The sequence below is a fragment of the Homalodisca vitripennis genome, chromosome 7 (genome assembly GCF_021130785.1).
Source record: "Homalodisca vitripennis isolate AUS2020 chromosome 7, UT_GWSS_2.1, whole genome shotgun sequence".
Taxonomy (NCBI): domain Eukaryota; kingdom Metazoa; phylum Arthropoda; class Insecta; order Hemiptera; family Cicadellidae; genus Homalodisca; species Homalodisca vitripennis.
The window spans coordinates 109153820-109180833 of record NC_060213.1 but is presented as its reverse complement, the minus strand read 5'-3'; the positions used below and the strand labels follow the sequence as shown (position 1 = coordinate 109180833).

Below are 27014 nucleotides of genomic sequence, written 5' to 3'. Positions count from 1 at the left end.
ATATGTCTGAAAATTCTTGATACTCGAAGAAGAGGACTGATTTAATCCTCAAAATATAGTGTTCTATTCTTGTAATATATAACGACGGCAAATATTCAAACCCCATAATCTGTTCAAATCATCCATTGTCAGTAAAAGTTTGAAAAAAGATCATAAGACTTTTTAAAAAGAGCGCACGGACCAAAATAGTTGAAAGGTGGATAATGCGTATGACTCCTCTCTTCTACATCTTGCTCTAGACACTGTTGCCGGTTTTACGTAGAGGAAAATTACTTATCAGTCTCATCACCTGTTGCAGTAAACAAATATCATCAATATTTTCTATTTATTGATGGAAGGGAAGCCACAATTATCGAATAATTTTATTTTTACACAAGAGGCCTTTCAACATCAAAGATGCATCTTTGATGTCGAAAAACCTCATGTACAAAAATAAAATTATTGCACAATTGTGACTTTTCTTTCATCAATTAATAGAAAATAGTGTATTCCAATAAGAAGAGCTCCTCCTTTAATGAAATATCATCAATTTTGCTACCGTTAACAATTATACTTACGTTTTTTCATTCATCTTTTTTGCAGACTACATGTAAATCAAACATACAGTACTAACCAAAACCACGTCATAATGGGAACACCTAGTGGACCGCAGCGATCTGGCAACACCGCTGCAAACGGGGCTGCTCTAGAAATAGTCCTTATAAGATACCCAGGACTGTTACGACAACTAATTTTCTAAAACGTTTTTTAATGTGTGTATTAAAAACTAAGTTATTCAAGGTATAAAATAAAAATATTTTCCTCGAACACTGCAAGAAACCTTTACATATTTGCGTTCTTCACAAATATATTTTTATTCACTTCACATATTTACATTGTTCCAACACTGTTTGACTGCTTTACTTCACGAATGACGTGTATTCAATAAAACTTTCAATATTTATTTGTCGTTTAATAAACCTATTCTAGCTGAAAATTACTAAACCCTATCTAATATTTGCCTTGGCCAGAGTTAAACTTACAAACATTGTGGCAAAATGAACGTTGAGTACAACGAACAAAAGGAGTATTCTGGTGAATAATGGGCTGGTGAAATGTTTCTTACAAATGAAGTTTTATTACAAATGATAACTACTATATAAAGTAATTAGCTTGTCAGACTAGTATAATACATTTCCGTACAAATTAAAGTTATTGAATCCTCCTGGGTAGCCGCCGAGTCCAAAAGCCTCGTAGCCGCCGAGTCCAAAAGGCTCGTAGCCGCCGAGTCCAAAAGCCTCGTAGCCGACGGCAGGGTAGACGTACTCTATGGGGGGCGCAGGGATGACGCCCAGGGTGGCGATGTCGTAGACGTCAACAGTGTTTAGTACTGGGGGTACCACAGGTGGGGTAATAACTTCATCTACACAACCGAAGCCGCCATAACCGCCGACAAAGTCGAGCCCAATGCCGTCATATAAGCCACGGCCGTAACCGGGAAAACCGCCGACATAGGAGGGGTCTGGTATGGGTGCAGGCCTTGGGCCTGGGTAGGGGTTAGGGTAGGCCAGAGCAGCATGGCATACCAGCAGGCTACCTGTAAAGAATTTATAGTTAATTACAACATAACTGACATCGCCTTATTATAGAGCAAATGAATAGTTGTGCTTAATTATAATGGTTAGGAGGAAGCCTTTTAATTTTCACTCGTTTTCATTATACATATTATAAAAATATTGCGGAAAATTAAAATTTACGAAAAAGGATTATATACAATAGATTATATTACCTAAAATATAAGTTTAGTGGCTTTATTGTTAGGGTATTAAATTATGTGGTGTCCATTGCCACATGCAGCATTGAATCGTGCTTACAGGATTTTCACACACAGAAGATGAAAAATTCCAATTCTCGAAAAGTAGTGTTCTATTTACACATAGAGATTGGTATGTCTAAAATAGTTCTTGGATAAAATGTACAGTTCTTTATAAATCGCAAGACTAATGTATTAAAATTTAAATAGGTAAATAAAATAAATCTCTTATCTCAAAAAGCATAAATAGTTTGAGATAATAAGCAAGGAAAAGTATAAGCAAAACCGCAAGTCTTATCATTCTTTAGAAGAATTTCTTTTAAAATGTTTATTAGACTTATTCATCTTATATTTTATTAATAATGTTATTGTACTCGGACTATAGTATCTATCAATAGCTCGTAAACATCCGATGCGAGTTTCAGTGCGTTGAATCCCAGTTCTTATTTATAAACGTGCTTCCTAACAATGTGAAAAAAGGCGAAACACTGTTTGAATACCACGGACTTTGAATCCATTGCTTTATAGTATGATTTTTTTGCTATTTTCAAATGAAAGCAGTTAATTGCTAATGGCAGTATAGTGGGCGGGCGCGGCATTAATCTAATAATAAAAGGTTGTTCCTTCGATGAGCGACTGCTGAGCGATCCTCTCCTTTCAAGTAGTTTGCCCGCCAACCATTAGTGCTGGTTCGGAAGTCATCTTTAATCCTTTGGTTTAGTGTTGTAGAGGGCTTCTTACTTCCAACTTTGCCTGGTAAAATAAGGCACCTTCTACTTTTTTTACTTTTAAACTTTACATAATAAATATACTGAACCATACAACACGATATATCAGTACTTCTAATCAGTACATCATTTTTCCCCAATAGCAGGGAACAGTCAATCTTAAGAACAAATAATCATCGGTTGACCAAAACGATCAACTATAATTGCTAACAACAACTGTCAGTTTCTTGAGAGGTCAAGAAGAAGAAGTAAGAAGAATGTCGGCCCGTTGGAGATATGAAGAAACAATGGATATAGCGCCTAAAACTAAACTACTATGCCCTGCAGCGTAAGCCTTGATTATTTGGGTTGGATCTATAATGTGCTGTAACGACCAGTACCCAATATATTTTATACATAAAATAATATAGATCATTAAATTAAACTTATGTACTTAAATTATGCTTTATTTGTTTCATAAAAAACATGTAAAAGTCTTAATATTTTATATATATATATATTATATATATATATATAATATATATATATATATATATATATATAGTAATTAGAATGTAAATCAGCGTAGAAAGTAAGTGAGTAGAACAGCAGCAAGCAAGGTTGCTGACAATGCAGAGTCAGCACCGCTAGATAACCGTCTAGATCAGGCCTTAGACTCAGTAACATGTGATGTGATCAGTTGGTTTTTGAAGTTTAAATTTTGTGTCAGAATCCATTTTGGCAGCGGTATTTCATATAATTTCAAATATCCCCTTTCGGACAAACAGTTCTTATATTTCATTAGAGTTTGATAGATTCATTGAAGAAGAACTGCTTTTTTTACCCTCAAAAAATAAATAGGGTATAGGTATCTTCTAATGTATAATATAATGACGGCTATATAAAGTAAATTAACATTTACTAGTCAAAGCGAATGTTGAGTCAGCGGGCCTTTGGATGTGAGCAGTGTACTTAGGAGGTTCTTCTGCAACGAAGGGAAGAAAAGAGCCGTACAAAATACTGGACGATATGGTAAAGCCATTTAAATAAAGATCAGTTTTTATTCTGTGTAGTTATCAATAGGCGTATGTTATAGGTTGTATTAATTAAGTGATGAACTAACAGTATATTGAAAAATTGTTATGAAAGTTCTTGGAATTTATTAATTATTTAACAAAAACTAAAGAAACGTCAATATTTGTACGACATTTTCATTGCCCTTAATTCTTTAAATTTGCCATTCTAACGTTATTTACTTTAAGAAATTGAAAGATAAGCTAAAATTGGATAAAAACTAAAGAAACTTCATTATTTTTACGACATTTTCATTGCCCTTAATTCTTTAAATTTGCCATTCTAACGTTATTTACTTTAAGAAATTGAAAGATAAGCTAAAATTTGATAAAAAACTTTTTAATACTTTCCTAAATATACACGTGAAAACTAAGTTAGAAAATTGACGGGAAGTACATAACATAAATATTTAAGTTTTTAATTGTCGTTATACTTAAAATTATAAATACTTTTTCGTTTAACTTTTGTATAGACGTACCGTATCTTTTAAGTATGGGTAACTATTAAAAAAAACTTTAAATACGTTTCATGACTAGAGCTAATTTAATCACCTTATGGGTGTGAAACTATTTAATGAGAAAAATTGTAAAGTATTATAATTAAAATTTGCTAAAGAATATTTATTGATTGAACTAACACGTCTTTGAAAATACATTTTTAAAACTAGTTTTCTTCCTTCCCAAGCTTAACATCCTTAGAAATTAAAAGTTGTGTTAAATTTACTCACATTAAATCTGCTTAAAGTGTGAGGAAAACCTTTCAAAATTTTTGAAGAGATACATATGTTTTCAGTATTATTCGTCACAACATCATCAAAAATCGTTTTCCCTTAAATCTAGCATTTTTTTATCATCAGTGAATCTGTACACAACACCAAATAGCGAACAATTATAAATTGTAAAATTATTTTAAAAACTGTAAATAGAGAAATATGTATCTTATTTTTACATTTTAAGCATTAAACACTTTGGGATTTAAACTTGAATCGACTCTTTTAGTTAAATTTATCAAAACCAATTGGCCTCCTGTAATGTGTAGAGGGATGTTCATCCAAATTTTAATAGAACGAACCAATTTTTTTTGTCGTCATCAAGTGTGCAAAATATTATAAAGTGAATTTTTCAACCAACTAGCAAAATATTATCAATTAAAGCGTACATTCAAATGTCACACCTACCGACTAAAACAAATTTCGTTTATCTTATGAGACGCACTTCCTTGGTGATAACTATACAAATTGTATCTCAGAATAAAATATTATGTATTTTAGAAAAATTTTCAATAGCTTTAAATTATATATAGATTTTTAATAAATACATGGAATTATATTACATATATACATAAATAACTCACGGCCCCAGACGTAGCATTTTGACTAAACGTACGTATGCTAAGAACTTCTTGGAAAAATGTTAATTTTTAATCAATTTTTAAAGTAATTTAATAAAAAATCATCGTCATTAGCACATGCTATTACCTTTTACGTTGTTTTTTCTTTTTTTTTTTTTGCACGCTACAATTTTTAGTTTTGACTAAACGTACGTATGCTAAGAACTTTCTTGAAAAAAATGCTATTTTTTTATCAATTTTTAAAGTAATTTAATAAAAAATCATCGTCATTAGCACATACCAACCTTTTACGTTGTTTTTTTCTTTTTTTTGCACGCTACAATTTTTAGTTTTGATGCAAACGCGTTGTGATTTTAACAAACTTTGCATTTATTTTAAAACTTAATGATTTTGCAAACTTACCAAATATGAGAGCAATCATCGTGTCTATGGAACTGCGCTGCACCGATCAATGGAGGAAAGAGACTACAGATTTACTGCTCCACAATTCACATTTTATATTAGCACTCACAATTTTATCGCTCTCCTGTTTGCGGATAACATATTTGTTCTACACGAGGAGGTGAGAACAGATAGCGCTGTTTTACTTTCGAGTTTGTCGCAGCAACTTCTTCAAGGTCCGATTCTTTTAATAAGGGCAGAATTCCACGTGTCTATAATCAGTTGAAAATAAATATAATTAAGATATTGTAATTGTAGTGATAGGGTATATAGGGTAATTTCTAATAGATAGGACTTAGATTCGATTAATTTCCCTTAATGATAAACCTATTTATTCAGTGCTAAATTATAGAGGGCCAGTATAACCAGTAGAATTGTTTCAAGCTCACATTTTTTAATTTCAAATCTGAAGGCGTTTTATATTTTTAAAGACTAGATTGATAGGGACCTTCCTTGGGTGAACCCCTGTGATAGAAATATTTCTACTTGATAAATTACGTTCCTAAATTAAAACTCCGTTTCTATTCAAAAATTAGTTTCCAATACCAACTAGGTGGCTGAGCGTCAGCAAAGGGTGTTAGCCATCAGGGGTGTGACTAAATATATATTTTGTAATTTTGTCTATTCAACTACCTCCATGATATCTTCAAAACGAATAAGCCACAAACTTTGTTGCCGAACATTTAAAATAACCTACTTAGATATTCTGTGACACCAGGTACGAATATTATAAGCAAAAATGATAATTTTACATTTCCAGAATTTAATGATAAACGGTTTTTACTTTTTCACGCAAATCCTCTTTTTGTTTTTTAAGTAGAGGAATAAAAATCAAAAACATAAGGTTACCTCCATCATTCCCCTCTATAAAAAAACTTAACATAACTTGCCGAAAGTTTTTAGGGACTACGATAAATAAACTATGTTTGAGAAGCGAAACACGCATCGGTCAATAACTCCTAGTTCCCCTTCTCAACAAAACATAAAATAAAAATTTATATACATAAATAAAATAATGCTGGAATTTATATATATGCTCCACTGCAATGTATTCTAGTTAGGATAAGACCCTAAGGAAACCTAAGGATAGTAAGGATAACTGTCAGTGTCTCAGTCACAACACCGTGGTAGAAAGTGTTAGCTACATTTCTCCGTGTCAGCTTCTACGAACCAATTCGGGTAGGAGGTGCTATTTCCTCACGTTTAGGTGTGCAAAACCTCTATTTCCTTTACCACATTTTCACTTTCGCGGCAAGTAATTTTCAAACGCTGAACACCCATGGGAATGCCTGGACGTCAGTAATACCTGTACATAATATTTTACTGCACCCAATGTATTTTTATTAGCATAAACCAGTTAGAAGTTAACTCTTCTGGAGGCGTAAAATACATTACTCAGTAGCAATTTATTGTGGGTTATGACGTTTCATTTATTTTGCGGAACCAACCAGATACTAAATATAATCCTGGATTATGGAATATTCTGAAGCATATAATTAAAAGCTAATAACGGAGCATTAAATTGAAAGGCGTGTTCTCACATCGCTAACTGAGGAATATATCAAAGTCCATGACGGCCAGTATGCTGATGTAAAGCAGAGTAATATTTATTTTATCTTATCATTTAGTCGTAGATGTCCATCAGTACTCCTATTGTTATGCCAGGAGTAGATTGAATCTGCTGCATCTGCTATTACAGTTTTCTTACTTAAAAGATTGGCTGAGACAATCTAACCTATCATAAGAACTTTTCATTTTGGACTTGAAGGCCACCTGAACTAGTGATATTGGACTGAGCAAGGTAATTCGTTCATTCAGTGATGATCACTGACCACAATCCAGATACTGACGTACTACCTGCACATGCTCCACCCCAATACTTATGAAGTTGAGCAACGCTGACGACCCCTAAGTCGACTTCTTCCGGAACCACAGGAGCACCAGTTTCAAGCGTAAGTTCTAGACCATCCTTCAGGATCTCAGCAGGAACTGACTCTCTCTGTAGACTTATTAAGTATCATCAAAATATTGATCGCAGTTTACGTTTTAGTTTCTGCTTGTTACTCCCTCTTGTGTTCAATTGTTCATCCCCAATATTCTAAGTAATATTATATTTTGTTGTCATAGAGTTATATTTATATTGTTATAGGGTTGCTTTGTAGCAGTATTGCTAACATTTATTTCAGTTTTTGTTTATTAAGGTTATCTTTGTTGTTGTTTTATTTATTATTAGCTGTTATTATATTATTATCGTTGTTGGTTTTTGTGTGTTTAAAGTAAAGATGTCTTATTTCACGAGGGCTAAAATACCCTTTCTAATACTTAACGTGGGGACCAACGGCTTAAAGGTGACTTCCGAACTACCACCAATGGCCGGGCAGGCGGGCTGCTTTCAAGGACAGGATCGCTCAGCGGACATCAATCAAAGCAGCAGCCACGCTCGACGTTGATTGATCTGGTTGTCTTGCGATAAGCGTTATATCCGATACACTGCGCCATTGACAATGGATTTTGTTTAAATTGATGGATGGACTGTGCTATTTTTTTGTTTACAGTCCTATTGTATAACTATCACTTTAGGCTCGTTATTGAATCATTGTTCCTGTCATCAAGCCTATCACTTTAGCCTATTGTAAAATGACAAAAACCAATTTTAATCTCAATTTCAAATGGAGTTTTTCGTTAATAAATAAATACAGTCACATTGAAAGAGATGGGACGTTTCCCATTTAACATTAATGGTTTTAGAAAGAATGTTAAATTTGGAGAATATCGAAGGCGTAACAGCCTTCCTAGGACCCTGCTGAAGGTTATCAGTTCGGAACCTCTATAGTGAGGAAGGGTGAGGTACGGAAACATATCATTTCGTACGCTGAGAAATTGATCATTATGAGGTACGAAACCTTAACGATTTCGGGAGCACTTGGGGAATTAGGGTATTACCGATCCTGCCAGTTATAGTCTAAGCGGAAATATGACAAGATTTGAATTTCGATAGCAAGTTTTGAACGGTATTTGAACCGGACTTTTATGGTCATTATGACACCGCCCGCGTAGGCCTGAAAAATAAAAAAACATACAGATACTTTTTTAAATGCTTTACATTCGGTTGTAGATTAAGTACCTATTGAACATGATCATCACGTTATACAACAAATATGCCCCGTTTCTATTGACCTGAAAAAACCATTTTAACTGCTTTCAACTATGTTTTAGTTAAAACAGCTTAACTGATTTAACAAGTTGTTAAATTGCAATGATGTCAGTAAATGTCACAACAATATCAATGCTACCACCATCGTGCTACATTTTTCTTTTATTTTATCAAACTCAATATCTCAAAAGTAAAGCTTTTAACAGCACCGTCATTTTTAAACGCATTTCTGAAAGTACGTTGTTCCAAACACATATTTAATTCCACACACTTCGAACCTGTTCCATCACTTTTCGCTTAGTTTAAAAGAACTGATTCTTCGACTTTTACCTGATATGAGTAATACAAACTCATAGATCATAGGGAACATATTGACAATTTAATGAAACGGTGATAAATGGGGATAAATATTAGGCCGTCATCAAAATATCTGAAGCTTTTACGTGACACATATGTTTCAGCCTAATTAAAATGATGAAATATAACATGAATCGAATAATATGTAGTGATATTTTTTTCATAATTATGTTAGAACATCTTGTTCACATACGCAAGAAACCTTAGGGTTAGAAGTTTACAGTGACCATATCAACGCATGGAGATGCTTAATGACGAGTTTAGATCGCATGCTTCTAGATACTTGAGAGAGAGATTGTGTCTAAAGATTTCGAGAAGCAGCTGATTTCAGTACAAAATCTTAAGGACTCTAATTGAAATCTCAGTTTCATAATTCAAATTAAATAATGAGCTCACGAACTTATTGATGGAACACCCTGAGTAGTGTGTCATAGTGTGTTCTCATCGTGTTATTGTTTTCAAATGTATTTATCCATACGATTTCTATGATGTATACTGTATTTCAGATATCACCATTTGGTTCATTGGATCTTTACTCGATTTCGAATGAACGATTACAGCCTTAATTGATGTTTTTTATAATAGGAAACACTGGCATAGGGAAGAAAGGTGCTGGTACATAAACACAACATCCGATATGATTCTCACATCACGTAGGTGTTGAGAACACCTACATGTAGATGTGACGCTGGTGAATGGATTACCCAAGCAGAGCCTACAGCTATGCTGGTAATATTGTCCTAACTCCTAATATGATAGTTTTGCCATTGAAACCCAGAAAATAAACTCTTTTAAGCAGTCAAGTCTTGGAGATAGGTTTTAAGATCCAGTGATTGTGCTCGAAGACAATACATGTTTTCTAATATTTGGCTAAATGACTCAACGCGTGAAATTTAAGGATTACCTGTGTATAAATGACGTAGAGTTCTTTACTTTTTTGCAGATGGTAAAAGCTTTCACCCAATGCTAGTTCAACCACCAATAGTTAAAGCAAGATCCACCATAAAGTATTTTTACGGAGAATCGTAGCATGGTAATCAGCAAAACACTGAGTATTTTGAGAACGTGTATCCTTTCTAAATATTAAATATTTTTTAATAGTAAATATTTTTCGTTGGGGCAGCCGATTCGATCTAGGATAACCCCATTTAGGATTACGAAGAAAGCGGAGTGCATCAATTGCTTTAATAAAGCAATATTTTTCTTTAAAAACATCTAACTTCGCAAATTTTAGACCCTACTAGATGTTAGCTCTTAATGTTTTGACAGTTAGTAAATCAAAAAAACTTTAAATATATAATAAATTGAAAATAAAAACTATCCAAAATAAGTTTTCCACTTTATGCTATAAAACTACAACTTGTGTGTTATTCATTTTTATTTCATCAAAGATATCTTCACATCACTAACCCACATAAATCCTTACCATTATTTAATAATGTATATATTTCTTCCCATGAAATGTACAAATGTAGCTCTGGAACTGATGAACTTCTTTTTATTCCAAAATCCAACTCTTCATTCCATACATTATTTTTTAACCTCTTATAAAATCTTAGGATATAAGTCTGTTAATACAGACATTAATAAGTGTTTCCTAATACGTATTTCCTGCTTCACCTTACTTCTTCTTGACTCAACAGTGTTCGTGCTGTTTTAAACACTGACTACGTAATTTAAATGCTCGTTAAAATTAAACTCATGAAAACTAAACCTGATGGAAAATGCATTTTCTTAATTAATGTGTGACAGTGATTTTTGGGAAGAGGTAACCTCAGAATAACAACACTTATTTTAAGCTATTCTTTTTATTACAAAATTATCAAAGGATGTTTTTCCTACTGTCAAATTATACAAGATTCGTCTATTATCATCTACTTCTTAAAACCACATATGTGTCCTTCGCAAACACATAACTCATCGCAGATGCGATCGTCGTGGAGGCAGCAAAGCACCAGAGGAGGATCAGGAGATCATCGTGAGGAAACGGTAGCAAAGTAGCGGCTAGAGTGGCACCTACCGTTATCAGCTGCACGGCAGTATTGACCTTGCTGATAAGCGTAGGTGAGAGCTGAGCTGTGGCATGAGAGAGATCTACGAGTCTTCTGAACGTCCTGGGAGGTGGCAGGGAATGAAATCTAATGTACAATCCTGCCGAGAGAAGAATCGCATCCCTAGTTACCACAAGAAGTGTCAGCGGAATCGGCATGAGTCCAGAATATGTCAAAGTCAGGAACAGGGTCGTTATCAGGACTTTATCAGCCAACGGATCCAAGAAACTTCCCACCCTCGAAGCTTGATTTGGGAAGGTCCTGGCTATCCAGCCATCCAAGAAGTCAGTAACTCCTGCAACAGTAAGGATAACTAGAGCCAGATTGTATTCCTCGCGGATGATTGCGTACCCTACATAAGGAGACATCACAATTCTCATCACGCACAACATATTTGGAAGAGTCCAAATATTCTCTCTCTCTATTATTTCAGCCATTGTTTAGAGATGTGTGCATAATGGTGCAATGTTATGTACCTGTACTATCGACAGAGACATGCCTACAACGCTGAATACCAGTATCACTGTTTAACATCGTTATCTATTACATGCTTCGGAATAATTTTCCTCTGTTTAAAGACGCGTTCTATTTAAAAGCAAAACATTCTACGTCAGATTGTACAATAACGTAACCAAGGAAGTAAGTTTACTGAGATACTTAGATCTAGAATGTTTTTGTCGTGTTATATTAAATAAAAAGAAATCTTATACGCCTATTTGACAAGTAAAGACAGTTTTGTCGGATAAGTTTGGAATACATTGACAAAGCAATTATGCACTTTCATTCTTCCAATCTTCTGGACATTACACAGCTTCTTTAGGATCCTTATTTCTTTAAATTCATTCCTCTTTTTCCTTACCTGGTAGTTTTCAGCCTCTAGTTAGTCCTAACCGTAGTCTTCTGATCTTGGAATCTCCAGGCCATAGTCCCGAAAAATTCCAGATCCCAAGCTTTGGCTGCCCCTGTTTTTGGCAGCCGGACTCGTACATAGCAGCTCCTGCCTCTGGTACCCGCAAGCAATTGACGTCTACCTACCTACAATACACAGCTTCATCATTCATCCGAGGACTAACGGTCCTCTGGCAGCTACTGGCCTCTGGCATGCCTCAGAGTCTGGAAGCTCTCGCCCCTGGAATATTGGCGTTAAATTGCAACAGTAATTGAATTTCTAGCTATCAGAACTACCAGATCTCTGCAATATTTAACCTAAAAATTCATCAGGAATCTAAAACGCTCTGAAGCCAGAAATTCCAAGTTGAGGATCTCCAAAGGAATTTCCGAATACCAAAAATATCTCAATATTAACTTTTTACTTTCGTTAAACGTAGATATTTAATCGAGGTATATATAGTGTAATTATAACTCTGCAGTAGTGTGCATGTGATCAGAAAATATTACCTCCAGAGGATCATGTGAAAAAAGCTCTTGCTTGAAAAACCTATTTTGAAATTCTGATTGATCCATAATAACAAGATACTACGGATATTTTCAGAGTATGTACAGGGGAAAAATTGTGACATTGACTTTGGCTTAATACAATAGAAGTAAATCCCAATATACGAGTATTGGCGATGAACGGAACACTGTTATTAAAAAGTGTACTCACCAAAATCCCATTGTTATGGATATGAAAAGGATTTATATAGGCTATTATAGGGAAGGGAAATTATAATTGAGAAAGATTACAGCGATTGGGTTAATTATAAAATATACCTGTTTTCATATTCATCAAATAAACTTATTCAAGTTATGAAGACGATCCAAGATACTCTCAGACGTGAGTATGACCTTTCAAAAATATGAAATGATGTTACTTTTAACCAACGATATGTTGAAAAAAACACTTGAAAACTTGGAATTGTATCCAATAAGCATAGAATTTTTACATTCTCTATCTGAGGACTAACCAGATTTAAACAGCCCATACTTACTTAAGTCAAAAAGTGTCTACTTTCAGGCTTTGTATCTTCTTCCGGTCTGAGTTATTTCCGGTACCCTAGTAGCGTTTGCTTTGTTCTGATCAAGAGAATAACACATACGTGGGTCTAAGACGTTAAATTCGACCAAACAATTTGCACATTCACCAATTTTGCCTCAGACTTTTCTGATGTGTCTGACGAAGATAGCCTTGCTATCGAAATGCCTCAAAAAATATAAATTTTAAATATTGGTTTATGTGTTTTAATGTAAATAAGTTAACAAGCAGCCAATACAAGCTCCATCTTCAACAATTTGCACAATCACCCATTTTAATCTATTTCTTGTCTAAAGTATTTCCGGTTCCGTAGTAGCATATTTATTGTTGCAACAATAAAAAAAATCTCCCTTACGAAAAGTAGTTTCCATATGAGGCCATCATCTCGAAATGTCAACTGAAGATTCATTATTGGTTTAGATGGTTTAGATTGGCTTAGGAGCAATAGCCACCAATGTTAGCGAGTTATGCTTTCGTAACACTTTGAGAAGGCCCATAATCTTGAAACTTTACCAAACAAAATTGTTACAACCATATAATTTTTTTTTTTGTTGTAAAAACGTGGACTTTATTTAGTTGCAATTAATCCATAATTATGCTTGCAAACATATTCACTTGTAACGGATTAATCGTCTAATTATTCTATAACTTTAAATGGTCACCACCTTGAAAACCTAAAAGTTATTGAATAATATGCTGTTTGGAATTACTTTAACATTTCATAAAAAGTGAAGTTTTATTTATTTTGTGAAATACAGGAAATTAACAGGAATATTTTGACAAACCATTTTTCCAAAATTCGAATGACCAACAACTTGAAACGTGTTATTGGTTAAAACTGGAAAACGAACTTAAACTATATACAAATGCTGCCTCTGTACGAAGTAGGAACTACGGTAGTTATCGTATTCATAACCATTTCCGCAATGTTGTATAGAAGTTAAAGCAATGTAAACCCGCTATCTGGAAACCATACGTAATAAAAAAAAACACGTTAGAACAAAAATTATCATCAATGACCTGGAAATTATAAAACCATTTTGTTTTGCTATGTAATGTATAATAAAACCCGTATTAACTTATATATACCAGAATTTCTTTGCCAAAATGTTGAATGGCCGCCATCTTGAAACCTTGAGAGACATCAATAACAGTGAAATAACAACACTTATTAATAATTACATGTTACAAGTGAAAAATATATCAATGTTGGGAAATAATTAAGTTTAAATTTTTGCTCGAAAGTGAATTACAACCATCTTATAAATATTCATTGTTTAAGACTGACTTATATAAGTGAAGACTAATATAAGCAATGTGCGACCCAACTTTTTAACGTTAAACCTGGATGTTACTGCAGTTTTGTCAATAAGCAAAGTTATGCTGCATAAGCCGATACAAACATACATGTATATATAAGAAAATACTATATAAGTATATATATTGTTTATAATGTAATAATAAATCTACTTTATGTTTATATAAATGTATTCCAGAAGTCTAGTGAGAGCGATAGACACAGGTGTGTAAAATTTCACCTTTCTAGGACGGCCGGAAGTCCAAAAATAAGGAAAAACAGATTACAATTCTTCTAGAGGCTGCAACCCTCCTCAGCGTCTATTAGTAGCTGATCTGAAATAAAATTATTTTATTTATCTGTTAACAGTATAAGGCAATTTCATCTTTGTAATATAGGACATCGGAAAGTTGTAAAACAATATATATATATATATATATATATATATATATATATATATATATATATATATAATATAGGATAAGATACAGTGATCGCCCGGAAAATGAATTGAAGTTTTGGGATACCCAGAGTTCAGATTATGAAATATCCATTTTGGAATACCCAAAGTTAAAAATCAGTTTGCTTGTTTAAAAGTGTTGTTTCTTTTGATTATATTAATTAATCCATGGTCTCACTATCATTCATTATTCAATTGTTATTCAATTTGCAACATCAGTGTGAATTGTAACCAGTTTTGAAGTTTTGATAACGTTCTCCAAACACCATTTTTATCTTTAAATTTTATTACCTAACAGCTGTTACAGTTTAAATCAAACTCAGCACAATTTACAGGATATTAAATACACGACACAAGCCACTCATTTATAAAAATTGTCGTTGAAAATGTATAAATATTTGTTTCATATTTAGTTTGTTACATTTTTTTAATTTGGTCGTGAATCATTATCAGTTGGAAAGTTACCTAAATTGGAAAGTGAACATTACGCGCCCTATTCCAAGCAGCTCCGGAAAAGTTTTTAAAATTATGGAGAAAATCGTTTTATGCTAAAGTAAATAATTTATTAAAGAAAAAAAATACAATATGGAAGGCACAATCAGAAATGATGGACACAGTAACTATACTTTAATTTATTTAACAATCTTTTTACTAAGGGTTTCTTTTCTGTTATATAACACTTTCATTTTTTACATAGTAAACTTAAAAATGTTTATAAATCACCTAAATATATTTGATTTATATTTTATGGCAAAACCTTGGGTAGATATAGCACATTAATAATGCTGTACTAATTAGGCTATAAACCGCAAAATTGCTGCTGGTAAAAATTAAATTTGTGGCTTTGATGAACGATCAATTGAATTGATTAAAACATATCTCGAGTTCAGACTGTGAAGTTGTGAAGTGTCAACTGATCTCATCAGACAGAGTGTACTTACCTGGGGCTTGTGCTGTTCATTTGTACACATTTTATTTTTCAGTTGTGTTCAGAACTGTCTGCAGATCGTTCATAGATGCACTTGTATATGAACCTGTACCTCCAATGCTGATTTGGATAATAGCACAAAAGTGGTCATCGAAAATGGACAATAATTAAACTAGCAAAGTTACTTTCCCTTAAGTTTTAAGATCGCCTACTATGACATAATCCATCAACAATTTGCGTATAGAGTGAGACTCTGAGGAGCCTGTGCCAAAAACACATTTGAGTGAGTATAAGATTCCAAAAATATATTAAATTACAAAGATTACTGCAGGGGATCTTTTAGAGAGCTTAAAACTCTTACTTTTCCTTGCCTCTTACATAATTTGCGTGATAAAGTACAGCAGATTAAAGTGCATTTTGATCCGTGGCGGGGGCATTCACCTATATGACACAATAGGTAGGGACAATTATCGAGCTCAACATATCTGTCGCTGTCGCAGAATCTGCCACATCAGGCTGGCGTCAGAGTGATCAATAAGCTACTGGAAAGTATAGAGAACTCCAACAAACAAAATCAATTCAAAACTCGTATAAAACTCCTATTAGTGTCAAGTGCGTTCTACTCTGTTGATCAGTTCATGATGAGCCGCTGGAATTTATGAGAGGCATAGAATCTGAGACCAGTAAATTCACAGAGTATGCTTGAATGAATAAGTGTGGGTGCATATGTGAATGACGTTATGATCCACTATAAAATTGTGAAAATTCAATTGAATAAGATTTGATTTAGACATGTGCACTAACCCTCGTGTGGCACAAAACCTGAAGTACCGTCGCATAATAATAATAGAGCGGGGTCTGTCTGGATTAAGACATTTGCTACCATAATCTGTTAAATTGGATCTTGAGCAAACTCTGGTCTTGTCAGTGTGTTTTTACTGTTACCCAGCTCATAGAAACATCATCTCAAGGGAGTATACAAAGGATTCATAACTGTGCATTGCGCTCGCTTAATTTCTTGCCTGAAGCACTTTGTGTCACCTTGTAAAGGAGGAGTATGTGTAACATAATGGCGGATTGTATGATTCATAAGGCGATGACGAGGCTTGCGGAGCCACAGTATCTAAGCGAGAGGCTGCTGAACTGGAATGAGGACTCTCACCGCAGCACCCTCCATGATAAACAGCTTAGTTTCCGTAGAGTGAGGCTAGAAGTGCTAGGGAGAATTTCTCATTCTACACTCATAATGTTAAGAACAAACTGAAATGTCTATTACATCTACTTATTAGGCAGTCATAAGATCTTTATAAGTTAGTTATTACCATCATTGTTAATTTTAGGCATTGTAGGTTGCACCTAACAATTTTATTTGCTTGATTTTTCTGTAACATTTGACATGAGTTGTTCTGAAAACCCATTATAATGTATTGAAAAACGCTAAAAAGATGCATTTTTATTTATATATATATATATATATATATATATATATATATATATATATATATATATATATATATATATATATACTGTATATATGTTGTTTTTTTTTTTTTTTTTGGAAACGTAATGCAAACGAAGAATCCACAACTTTTGTGTTTATGGAGCATCTTCGCGTAATTTTTCTGCTTGTTTATTTGACACTTAAATTCTTAAACCTAAAAAACTCATCGTATTACCAATATCCATTAAACCGAAGAAATAGATGTACCGGCAAATCCATTCATAGCATAACCATGAAGCCTGTAATGCAGTGTTGTCAGCAATCTTGACCGTAACCATAGTGTTTTGACCTTTGACCTACAGTAAATTTAAATTGTGTCTTCTTGTTTATAGGTGTTTAAGTGTGCAATGTCTGCTGATTTAGCTGAGTGTTTATTTATTCTGATGTCACAAGTACATGACTATGTACATAATACACTTATCACTTATGCCAAATTGTGAAAGGTTCCGCATATAATCTAGAGATATTTAATTGTTTTTAACGTTGTAATGTAGTTTTAAACAAATCTGTATTGTAGCATATAAATAAATAACGGTTTTACACTTACTTCTGAAGGTGTATAAGAATAATTTCAGAATATAATGAGAAATAAACCATTTCTTCCATCGATATTGAATTCAATTTTAAGTTATTGAATATACCATGTTCCTCTTTTCTACCGTCCACCTGTATTAGTTTATGAGTACTGTTCCCATCAGTCACATGCTTTTTTTACGGTATAAAAATATGCACATCATACCATTTCTTATATATATATATAATAACAAATTAGACTTCTTAGTTTAAATTTCCTCTAATATTTCGGCTTTGCCGTTTTCAAAAAGGTATAATAAAACATATAAAACAAAAATAACACAGCAAAAAAATTTACACAAGTAAATAAATAAACGTTTGCATGAATAAATAAATAAATAGGAATTTTTGAACATGTGATTAACACTAAAGAGAAATATTATGAACAGAGAAAGAATTTAGAAAAAATAATAATAACAAAAGCAAAAGCAATTGATCATTTCATCTTTTATTCAGACCAAAGGGTACTTTTGATTTTAATATTAACTGATGTGCCTGTTCTAAATTTTCTAAGTAAATTTTGTTTCCATCTTCTGGTACTTTGCAAATACCTTTCAATGAATAACATTGTTCAAAATTTTGTTAGTGGCCTAATGCGTGTTGTAAAACCAATTTTTCATCCTGTTTTTTAGACGAACAACGATGATTATTATAATATATCAACAATATAATCATCGTTGTTCGTCTAAAAAACAGGATGAAAATTTGGTTTCACATATATATATATATATATATATATATATATATATATATAAATAGTTTTCAGAATCAGTAAGCAAGTTCAATTTCAGCTTAAATATAAATAAATAAAAAAGGGGACCAAAACGTATCGAGGATTGAACTCCATCCTCTTCAGTTATCAAAAACCGTAATACAGGAACATTTACTTTAAAACTAAAAGATGTGGCAATGATCTGCCTCTTACTCTAGTAGTACCTGACTTTGTTCACGAACACCATGAAGTCCAGACTGGTGATAACGAACATAAGAACTAAGAACTAAGAACTGGCACTACACAGAACTAAGAACACTTCACATCACTTGTCGCACACACACAGGGCTAGTTGGAAGACTGCAGGCCGGTCTGAACTTTAAATTGCTCTTAAGAGGCTAAAACAAGATGGCCACCAGCCTTAAGCTGGGATGTGCATTACGAAAACCCTACGAAAGCACGATGTAAGCAGATAGAAACAATGTTTTTCTTGTCTGAGCGTTAGAACTAAAATAAATCACTGCAATTTTCCATTGCTTCCATTGCATTTCTAATGCATTCTTGAGAAAATCCCAGATTTATTTAATATTCTTAAAATATATATATATAAAAGATAGAAAGCAGATTTCGCCTTGCCCGTTAAAACGTAGAAGTAACAATGTTGATCCTGAACTGACGACAGATTTTACAGACGTAATATTTTAACTTTATAGTTAGAGTTTGAAACTGTATGAAGTTATGTTAAGCTCAAATCAAACTAACTGTCCGGAAAATAACTATTCATACATTCTTTTACGCTATGTAAGCAAAATATAAAACAAGTTAAATGAGACAGAGGATATCAGATATGTCTTATTTTTTGTAATTTAATTAATGAGAAAACTACAGACTACTTTGAAGAGGTGAAGATGAGTGTAGTGGAGAGAGAAGAGGAGCAGGACTCGAGATTAGAACAGTTTTAGTATTCAACTGACTTCGCATCCTCCTTGGGTTCTTTGAGGCTCGTACCAACCCTGTTCGTACTTAACTGAAATCATTAAGTAACGTGTATTTACGTGACTTAGTACGATTAATTTATTTATCTTATAATATAGCTATCGTTAGTGCTTTTTCCCTAAAAATCAAAATCTTTCAGAACGTCAAACCATTTCGCAGTGTGCATTATTCACTCGTATTATAGCTACATATTAAAGTAGCCATTTACATTTTTGTTGCTTGCAAGAATCAAGTGTATAGCAAATTTTATCGAGAGTTTCAAACATTAAACGAACAAGCCAGTAAAAGAAACCAAGGCTATAATGCAAGGCACACTCAGCATAGGTTTTGCAATGCATGTAACATATTTTAGATCAAATGTCAAAGTTAAGAGCAATAAGTATGTTTAACGCAACTAAAACGTGCCTCCTATTTATTTTATGTTGTCAATTTGCAACGTTAATCAAGATTGTTAAATACCTCACTCAGGCAAATATATATTCTTGACTCTTTTTCATTTTTCAAATTTCCATAGAAGATTCCCTGGGAGTTACTCAAATAAAATGTGTGTCAATAAACCAATCAATTATTTTATTGTCAGAATACATTATTGTTACATTGCGTGATAAGGTCAAGGTAACATGTTATATACATTGTTATGGCTTGAACATTCTAAAATGTTGTGTTGCCTAGATATACATGGTTACACAAAGCCGTACAAAAATTGCCTTCATTCTGGCAATTGTAAATTTTAAAAAGATAAATAAACAATGATAGATACCAGTTAAGTAAAAAACTACTATACAGAAGGGATCCCATTTAAATAGAGAGCAGCCTATATTGACTAGGTTGCGCAAGGCCATACATTCTTCATTTAGTTTAAAGCAGGTAGAGCATTTTAGGTAAAGCAATAAATAATAGGTTAACGTTTAAAACAACAATATTTAACGTTGATTAAAAGATGGATATAATTTTAAAAAAGACGTAGGCTCTTTGGATTGCTAATGTTAAATAAAAAATATATTAATTTCTTTTATTTGCTGTTCAGGTACTCTTGTACACTATAAAAGGTATATTAATTAACCAGATATTTACAACATAATTTAATTTTAATTTTAAAATTTAAATCTATACTTATATTATGACTAGAAATACGTAATTTGTTAAACAACTTTATACATAATAGTTGAGATGCTTCCAGAGTCTTTTTATGTCTACAGTATGGTTGACATAGAAGTGCATCATTTCTTGTAAAATGGTAATTAATACTGCTTCTATAGAATGTCGATCTACATTCTTTAACCAAGGAAGAATAATTTATAAAATTATATCAGTTAGTATACTTCCTTTAATAAACAGTGGTCTACATTAAGCATTGTATGGTGACCCGGTATTATCCTTAGAGCTTTCTTTTGCAGGATCAATGCACAGTAAACCTGCTTAAGATATGTTTCATAATGCGATTATTGAGTTTACGTAATAATATACAAACAGAACAGCAAAACCTAAACATACAGAATATGCGCTGACCATGATACTTCTATCCACTCCTAGGATACTTGGTAGTTTAGTAGTGGTGTCTTCTAAACTACTATTTTTACTGAGGATTTCATTTGGTTTATTACTAAGAGTGGACAAAATATTCTGTTTCACACTAATATTTAACCTTAACCAAAGTGAAATTCATTACAGCAAATAGGATATCAATAGTGTTGTTTAGTTTTTCTAGGAAAATACAGGAATCTTCAGCGTATATTATATAGTTACAATTACTATTTAACTCATTATGGTAAGTCATTCACTAAAACTAAAAACAGGAAAGGGCCCAGACTGATCCCTGCGGAACACTATGGTCGACCTTTGTAAGTAAAAAGAGCTTCTGGAACACACATACACTCTCTGAGTCCGATGTTTCAGGTAATTATAGAAAAATTGTAGCTCCACACCACTTAGACCATATTAATGGCATATGTTTAGGAGGATGTCTAGTGGAACACAGTCGAAAGCTCCGGTTAGGTCACACATGCTGGTCACCATGCTTTCACAACTTTCAAAGGCCTTGATAACTTCATAAACCCGAACCTCAACCTCGTCCACAGTTGACAAAGCACTCCGGAAGTGAAACTGGAAATTATAAAAAAGTTATTTACCTTCAAAGTATTCCTTATCTGATGTTTTACTACCTTTCAATCACTTTATAAAATAGGGGTACTACGGAGGGGTCTATAACTCTCAGGTGTTGATGGGTCACCCTTCTTAAAAATTGGAACAACTTTCGAGAATTTTAGCATATTTTTGGAATTTCTCCAGCTATAAGCACTGATTAATACTCGCTGTCAAAGACTCAATATAACTGGTAACACCAAATTTTACAATTCACTATTGATAATATATATATATATATATATATATATCTACTAATACCGCTCTTTAGGCTTAGAACACATCTTCACATGACACTTGAAAGTGAAGTTTACTGGAGGTAGGGTGTAGTTTTCCAGAAGCAATGCCAACAAATCCTAGATGATGGTGCTCTACCACAGATGTCACGAACGGTAGAGATGAAGGTGTTGAAATCATCAGGAGTCAGGTCATGGTGATACCTCTGGCTGGACCTGGATAAGTTTATTAAGTTCCAGGCAGCTTTGCTGGTGTTTGGAGCTTTAGAGATATATTCCAAGTTAATTTTAATTTTGCTTTTTTACTAGCCTGTTTGTAAATTTTACATCCACATAAGTAATTGTTTCTGGTTCCTAGTATAAACAAATTGTATCTTAAGGATATTGATGGATATTGTACGCTTGTGAAACACAATCTTTAAAATCTAATAACTCTTCAGATGGCCAGATGTTCTTGGTCATAATTACAGCATAGTTGGGGATTGGCTTCACCCTAAGATACTTATCAAGAAGAAAAAGATGGATACCATTTAAAAAATGTTTCAGGAATAGCTCAATAAGTAAGGATTTATCAACGCTCAGCACACATTTCTAGTTACTAGTGAATAAATAAACATATAACTTAGAATTATTTGAGCTATTAAAACAACGAAATATTTTCTCTTCACTTGCAGGTTTTTTTATATATGGATAAGAAAGAGTAAAATTTATTATGAGAGCTAGATGGTCTAATATGGGAGTTTATATTACTTTTACCGATACATTGTGTTTGGAAACTTTGTCATAATATTGTCAAAACAAACACAACATCTCGTAGGTAAAAAGCTTGCACAATAACAATCATGAGTTCTTAACAAGTTCATTTACTGGTTAGAAATAAACCCATGCACTTTTACGTTAATGATTATGTAATCACAAATTATAATAGGAAAACTATGTTTTGGCAATCTAATTTTGCCCAAGCCTATCCAGTTTTTTAAAAGAAAAAAGTGTTATTACTGTTTGGTATTCGATAGCATTAGACGAGAACAATTTCAGAGCCAAAACATTCCACTACAATACACTCTCCAGGCAAAACCAATAACATTTGTAACTGTACACTTTCGGCCTAGCCTATCGTTAATAAAAATTGCTACCCCACCTCTAGACTGCAAAGTTCAACAATGAACAGCAGCACACTTAAAGCCCGGTATATTAGCTAGATGAAAGATGTCTGCTCCACATCAGTGTTCGCATACACAGATTCCCTCAAAACTCCTGATTGAAACTAAAAACTTGACTTCATTCAACGTGTTCAAAATCGATTGACCATTACCGAAAGGCACCTTTAATTGGTAATGGCCTACAATTTCATCAGATATTTGAATGCAGCTAAGAATTACTCCAGTTGGTTTTGTTCCATTCATTTGTTTAGCCATAGTTCTTTTGCCTTCTCTAAAAAAAGAATGTTTATCAGTAACAACAATATTGTTCTTCCTAGGGAATCTAAAGATTCTAACAAACACTCCCTCAGGCCAAGTAGCAGCTTTAAAGGCTTTGGACATTAAAGCTAAAGAAATTTCAACTTTAAAAGATTTGTAAGAACTATGTTTGGTTGTTAACTCACAGCACTGTTAACTGTTCTATTACATACATTCCTTTACATATTTCCTTAGTCTTCCCTAATTACATTGGCGGAAACTCTTGACATAAAAAGCCATTTCTTGAGTTTAATAGATTTGATGTCACTAAAAACGTTTGTAACAATCACATGCTGAGCTAATACCATTAAAAAAGTTATACCTGTACCAATCATATTTAGTTCAGATTATTGATTTACCCTTTTTATAATTGACTACTTTTTCTATGGACCACTTTATTCCTAGTAGGCCTACTTAATATCACATAGGCTCAGCTACTATATCTAGTAAATATCATTATCCTATCAGATTTACACTTGTTGTTATCGAAAAGTATATTCCTAATAATAAAATGTGAAAATATGTGTTCGTATATTTGTTTAATAGTGTGAAAAAATCGTACAAGTCGTTAAAAGAATAGAATTAAACACAGAATGAATAGAAAACGTGTTTTTAAACTGGCATGAAAAGGAGCAGTATTATTTTCAGAAACAACTTTCCATAATTTGGCAATTACTTACAATTATTGTCTTATTACTTACTTATTATTAGTGTAGAAAATGAGCTTGTTTAGGATTTAGTAAACTTCCACTATTCACTTAGTAATCAACTAATTCTGAAATCTAGATGTCACCGAAGACGGGCAATATAACGGCTGGGTTGAATAACCGATCAATTAGTACCTGGCCGGATCAAGAATGTAGGGATAGGCCTAATTAATTTTAAAATTAGTCCGGAATCGAAAGGTATTAGAGCCGGCAAACACAGAGAAGCTGGGGTGACTAATTGATCGACTGGCACAGTTACTGAAGTCAAATAACATTGTTTCTGGGTAGGATGTGTGATTGGGTAGCAAAGGAACTGAGGGTACACAAAACAAATGTTGGGTTGACTAAGTGATTGACTGGCACAGTTACTGAAGTCAATTAACATAGTTGCTGAGTAGGATATGTGATTGGTAGCAAAGGAACTGAGGGTACACAAAACAAATGTTGGGTTGACTAAGTGATTGACTGGCACAGTTACTGAAGTCAATTAACATAGTTGCTGAGTAGGATATGTGATTGGGTAGCAAAGGAACTGAGGGTACACAAAACAAATGTTGGGTGGACTAGGTGATTGACTGGCACAGATACTGAAGTCTAATAATTAACATAGTTGCTGAGTAGGATATGTGATTGGGTAGCATAGGAACTGAGGGTACACAAAACAAATGTTGGGTTGACTAAGTGATTGACTGGCAAAGTTACTGAAGTCAAATAACATAGTTGCTAAGTAGGATACGTGATGTGATTGGGTAGCATAGGAACTGAGGGTACACAAAACAAATGTTGGGTTGACTAAGGTGATTGAATGGCACAGTTACTGAAGTCAAATAACATAATTTGCTAGATAGGATGTGTGATTGGGTAGCATAGGAACTGAGGGTACACAAAACAAATGTTGGGTTGACTAGGTGATTGACTGGCACAGATACTGAAGTCAAATTAACATAGTTGCTGAGTAGGATATGTGATTGGTAGCATAGGAACTGAGGGTACACAAAACAAATGTTGGGTTGACTAGGTGATCGACTGGCACAGATACTGAAGTCAAATTAACATAGTTGCTGAGTAGGATATGTAATTGGTGGCATAGGAACTGAGGGTACACAAAACAAATGTAGGGTGGACTAGGTGATTGACTGGCACAGATACTGAAGTCAATTAACATAGTTGCTGAGTAGGATATGTGATTGGTAGCATAGGAACTGAGGGTACACAAAACAAATGTTGGGTTGACTAAGTGATTGACTGGCACAGTTACTGAAGTCAATTAACATAGTTGCTGAGTAGGATATGTGATTGGGTAGCATAGGAACTGAGGGTACACAAAACAAATGTTGGGTTGACTAGGTGATTGACTGGCACAGATACTGAAGTCAAATAACATAGTTGCTGAGTAGGATATGTGATTGGGTAGCATAGGAACTGAGGGTACACAAAACAAATGTTGGGTTGACTAGGTGATTGACTGGCACAGATACTGAAGTCAAATAACATAGTTGCTGAGTAGGATATGTGATTGGGTAGCATAGGAACTGAGGGTACACAAAACAAATGTTGGGTCGACTAAGTGATTGACTGGCAAAGTTACTGAAGTCAAATAACATAGTTGCTAAGTAGGATACGTGATTGGTAGCATAGGAACTGAGCGTACACAAAACAAATGTTGGGTTGACTAAGTGATCGACTGGCACAGTTACTGAACTCAAATAACATAATTTCTAGATAGGATGTGTGATTGGGTAGCAAAGGAACTGAGGGTACACAAAACAAATGTAGGGTGGACTAGGTGATTGACTGGCACAGATACTGAAGTCAATTAACATAGTTGCTGAGTAGGATATGTGATTGGTAGCATAGGAACTGAGGGTACACAAAACAAATGTTGGGTTGACTAGGTGATCGACTGGCACAGATACTGAAGTCAAATAACATAGTTGCTGAGTAGGATATGTAATTGGTGGCATAGGAACTGAGGGTACACAAAACAAATGTAGGGTGGACTAGGTGATTGACTGGCACAGATACTGAAGTCAATTAACATAGTTGCTGAGTAGGATATGTGATTGGGTAGCATAGGAACTGAGGGTACACAAAACAAATGTTGGGTTGACTAGGTGATTGACTGGCACAGATACTGAAGTCAATTAACATAGTTGCTGAGTAGGATATGTGATTGGTGGCATAGGAACTAAGGGTACACAAAACAAATGTTGGGTTGACTAGGTGATCGACTGGCACAGATACTGAAGTCAAATAACATAGTTGCTGAGTAGGATATGTGATTGGGTAGCATAGGAACTGAGGGTACACAAAACAAATGTTGGGTTGACTAGGTGATCGACTGGCACAGATACTGAAGTGAAATAACATAGTTGCTGAGTAGGATATGTGATTGGGTAGCATAGGAACTGAGGGTACACAAAACAAATGTTGGGTTGACTAAGTGATTGACTGGCACAGTTACTGAAGTCAAATAACATAGTTGCTGAGTAGGATATGTGATTGGGTAGCATAGGAACTGAGGGTACACAAAACAAATGTTGGGTTGACTAGGTGATCGACTGGCACAGATACTGAAGTCAAATAACATAGTTGCTGAGTAGGATATGTGATTGGGTAGCATAGGAACTGAGGGTACACAAAACAAATGTTGGGTTGACTAGGTGATTGACTGGCACAGATACTGAAGTCAATTAACATAGTTGCTGAGTAGGATATGTGATTGGGTAGCATAGGAACTGAGGGTACACAAAACAAATGTTGGGTTGACTAAGTGATTGACTGGCACAGATACTGAAGTCAATTAACATAGTTGCTGAGTAGGATATGTGATTGGGTAGCATAGGAACTGAGGGTACACAAAACAAATGTTGGGTTGACTAGGTGATCGACTGGCACAGATACTGAAGTCAAATAACATAGTTGCTGAGTAGGATATGTGATTGGGTAGCATAGGAACTGAGGGTACACAAAACAAATGTTGGGTTGACTAGGTGATCGACTGGCACAGATACTGAAGTCAAATAACATAGTTGCTGAGTAGGATATGTGATTGGGTAGCATAGGAACTGAGGGTACACAAAACAAATGTTGGGTTGACT

The 27014-nt window shown here is 33.9% G+C and overlaps 2 protein-coding genes across 2 annotated transcripts in view; both read right to left on the bottom strand.

The window, feature by feature from the left end:
- Positions 1 to 1095: 1095 nt before the first annotated feature.
- LOC124366183 lies at positions 1096 to 5478 on the bottom strand. Its single transcript, XM_046822546.1, has 2 exons — positions 5326 to 5478; positions 1096 to 1576 (listed from the first exon to the last, which is right to left on the bottom strand). Exons 1-2 carry the CDS (start codon positions 5342 to 5344, stop codon positions 1161 to 1163), a joined length of 435 nt encoding a protein of 144 aa, XP_046678502.1. The 5' UTR covers positions 5345 to 5478; the 3' UTR covers positions 1096 to 1160.
- Positions 5479 to 10667: 5189 nt separating this feature from the next.
- Positions 10668 to 27014, bottom strand: part of LOC124366182 (cardiolipin synthase (CMP-forming)) — a 42018-nt gene continuing 25671 nt past the window's right edge. Inside the window, exon 4 of the mRNA XM_046822542.1 lies at positions 10668 to 11221. Coding sequence (XP_046678498.1) covers positions 10746 to 11221 — 476 coding nt within the window. The 3' untranslated portion in view covers positions 10668 to 10745. The remainder of the gene's footprint in view (positions 11222 to 27014) is intronic.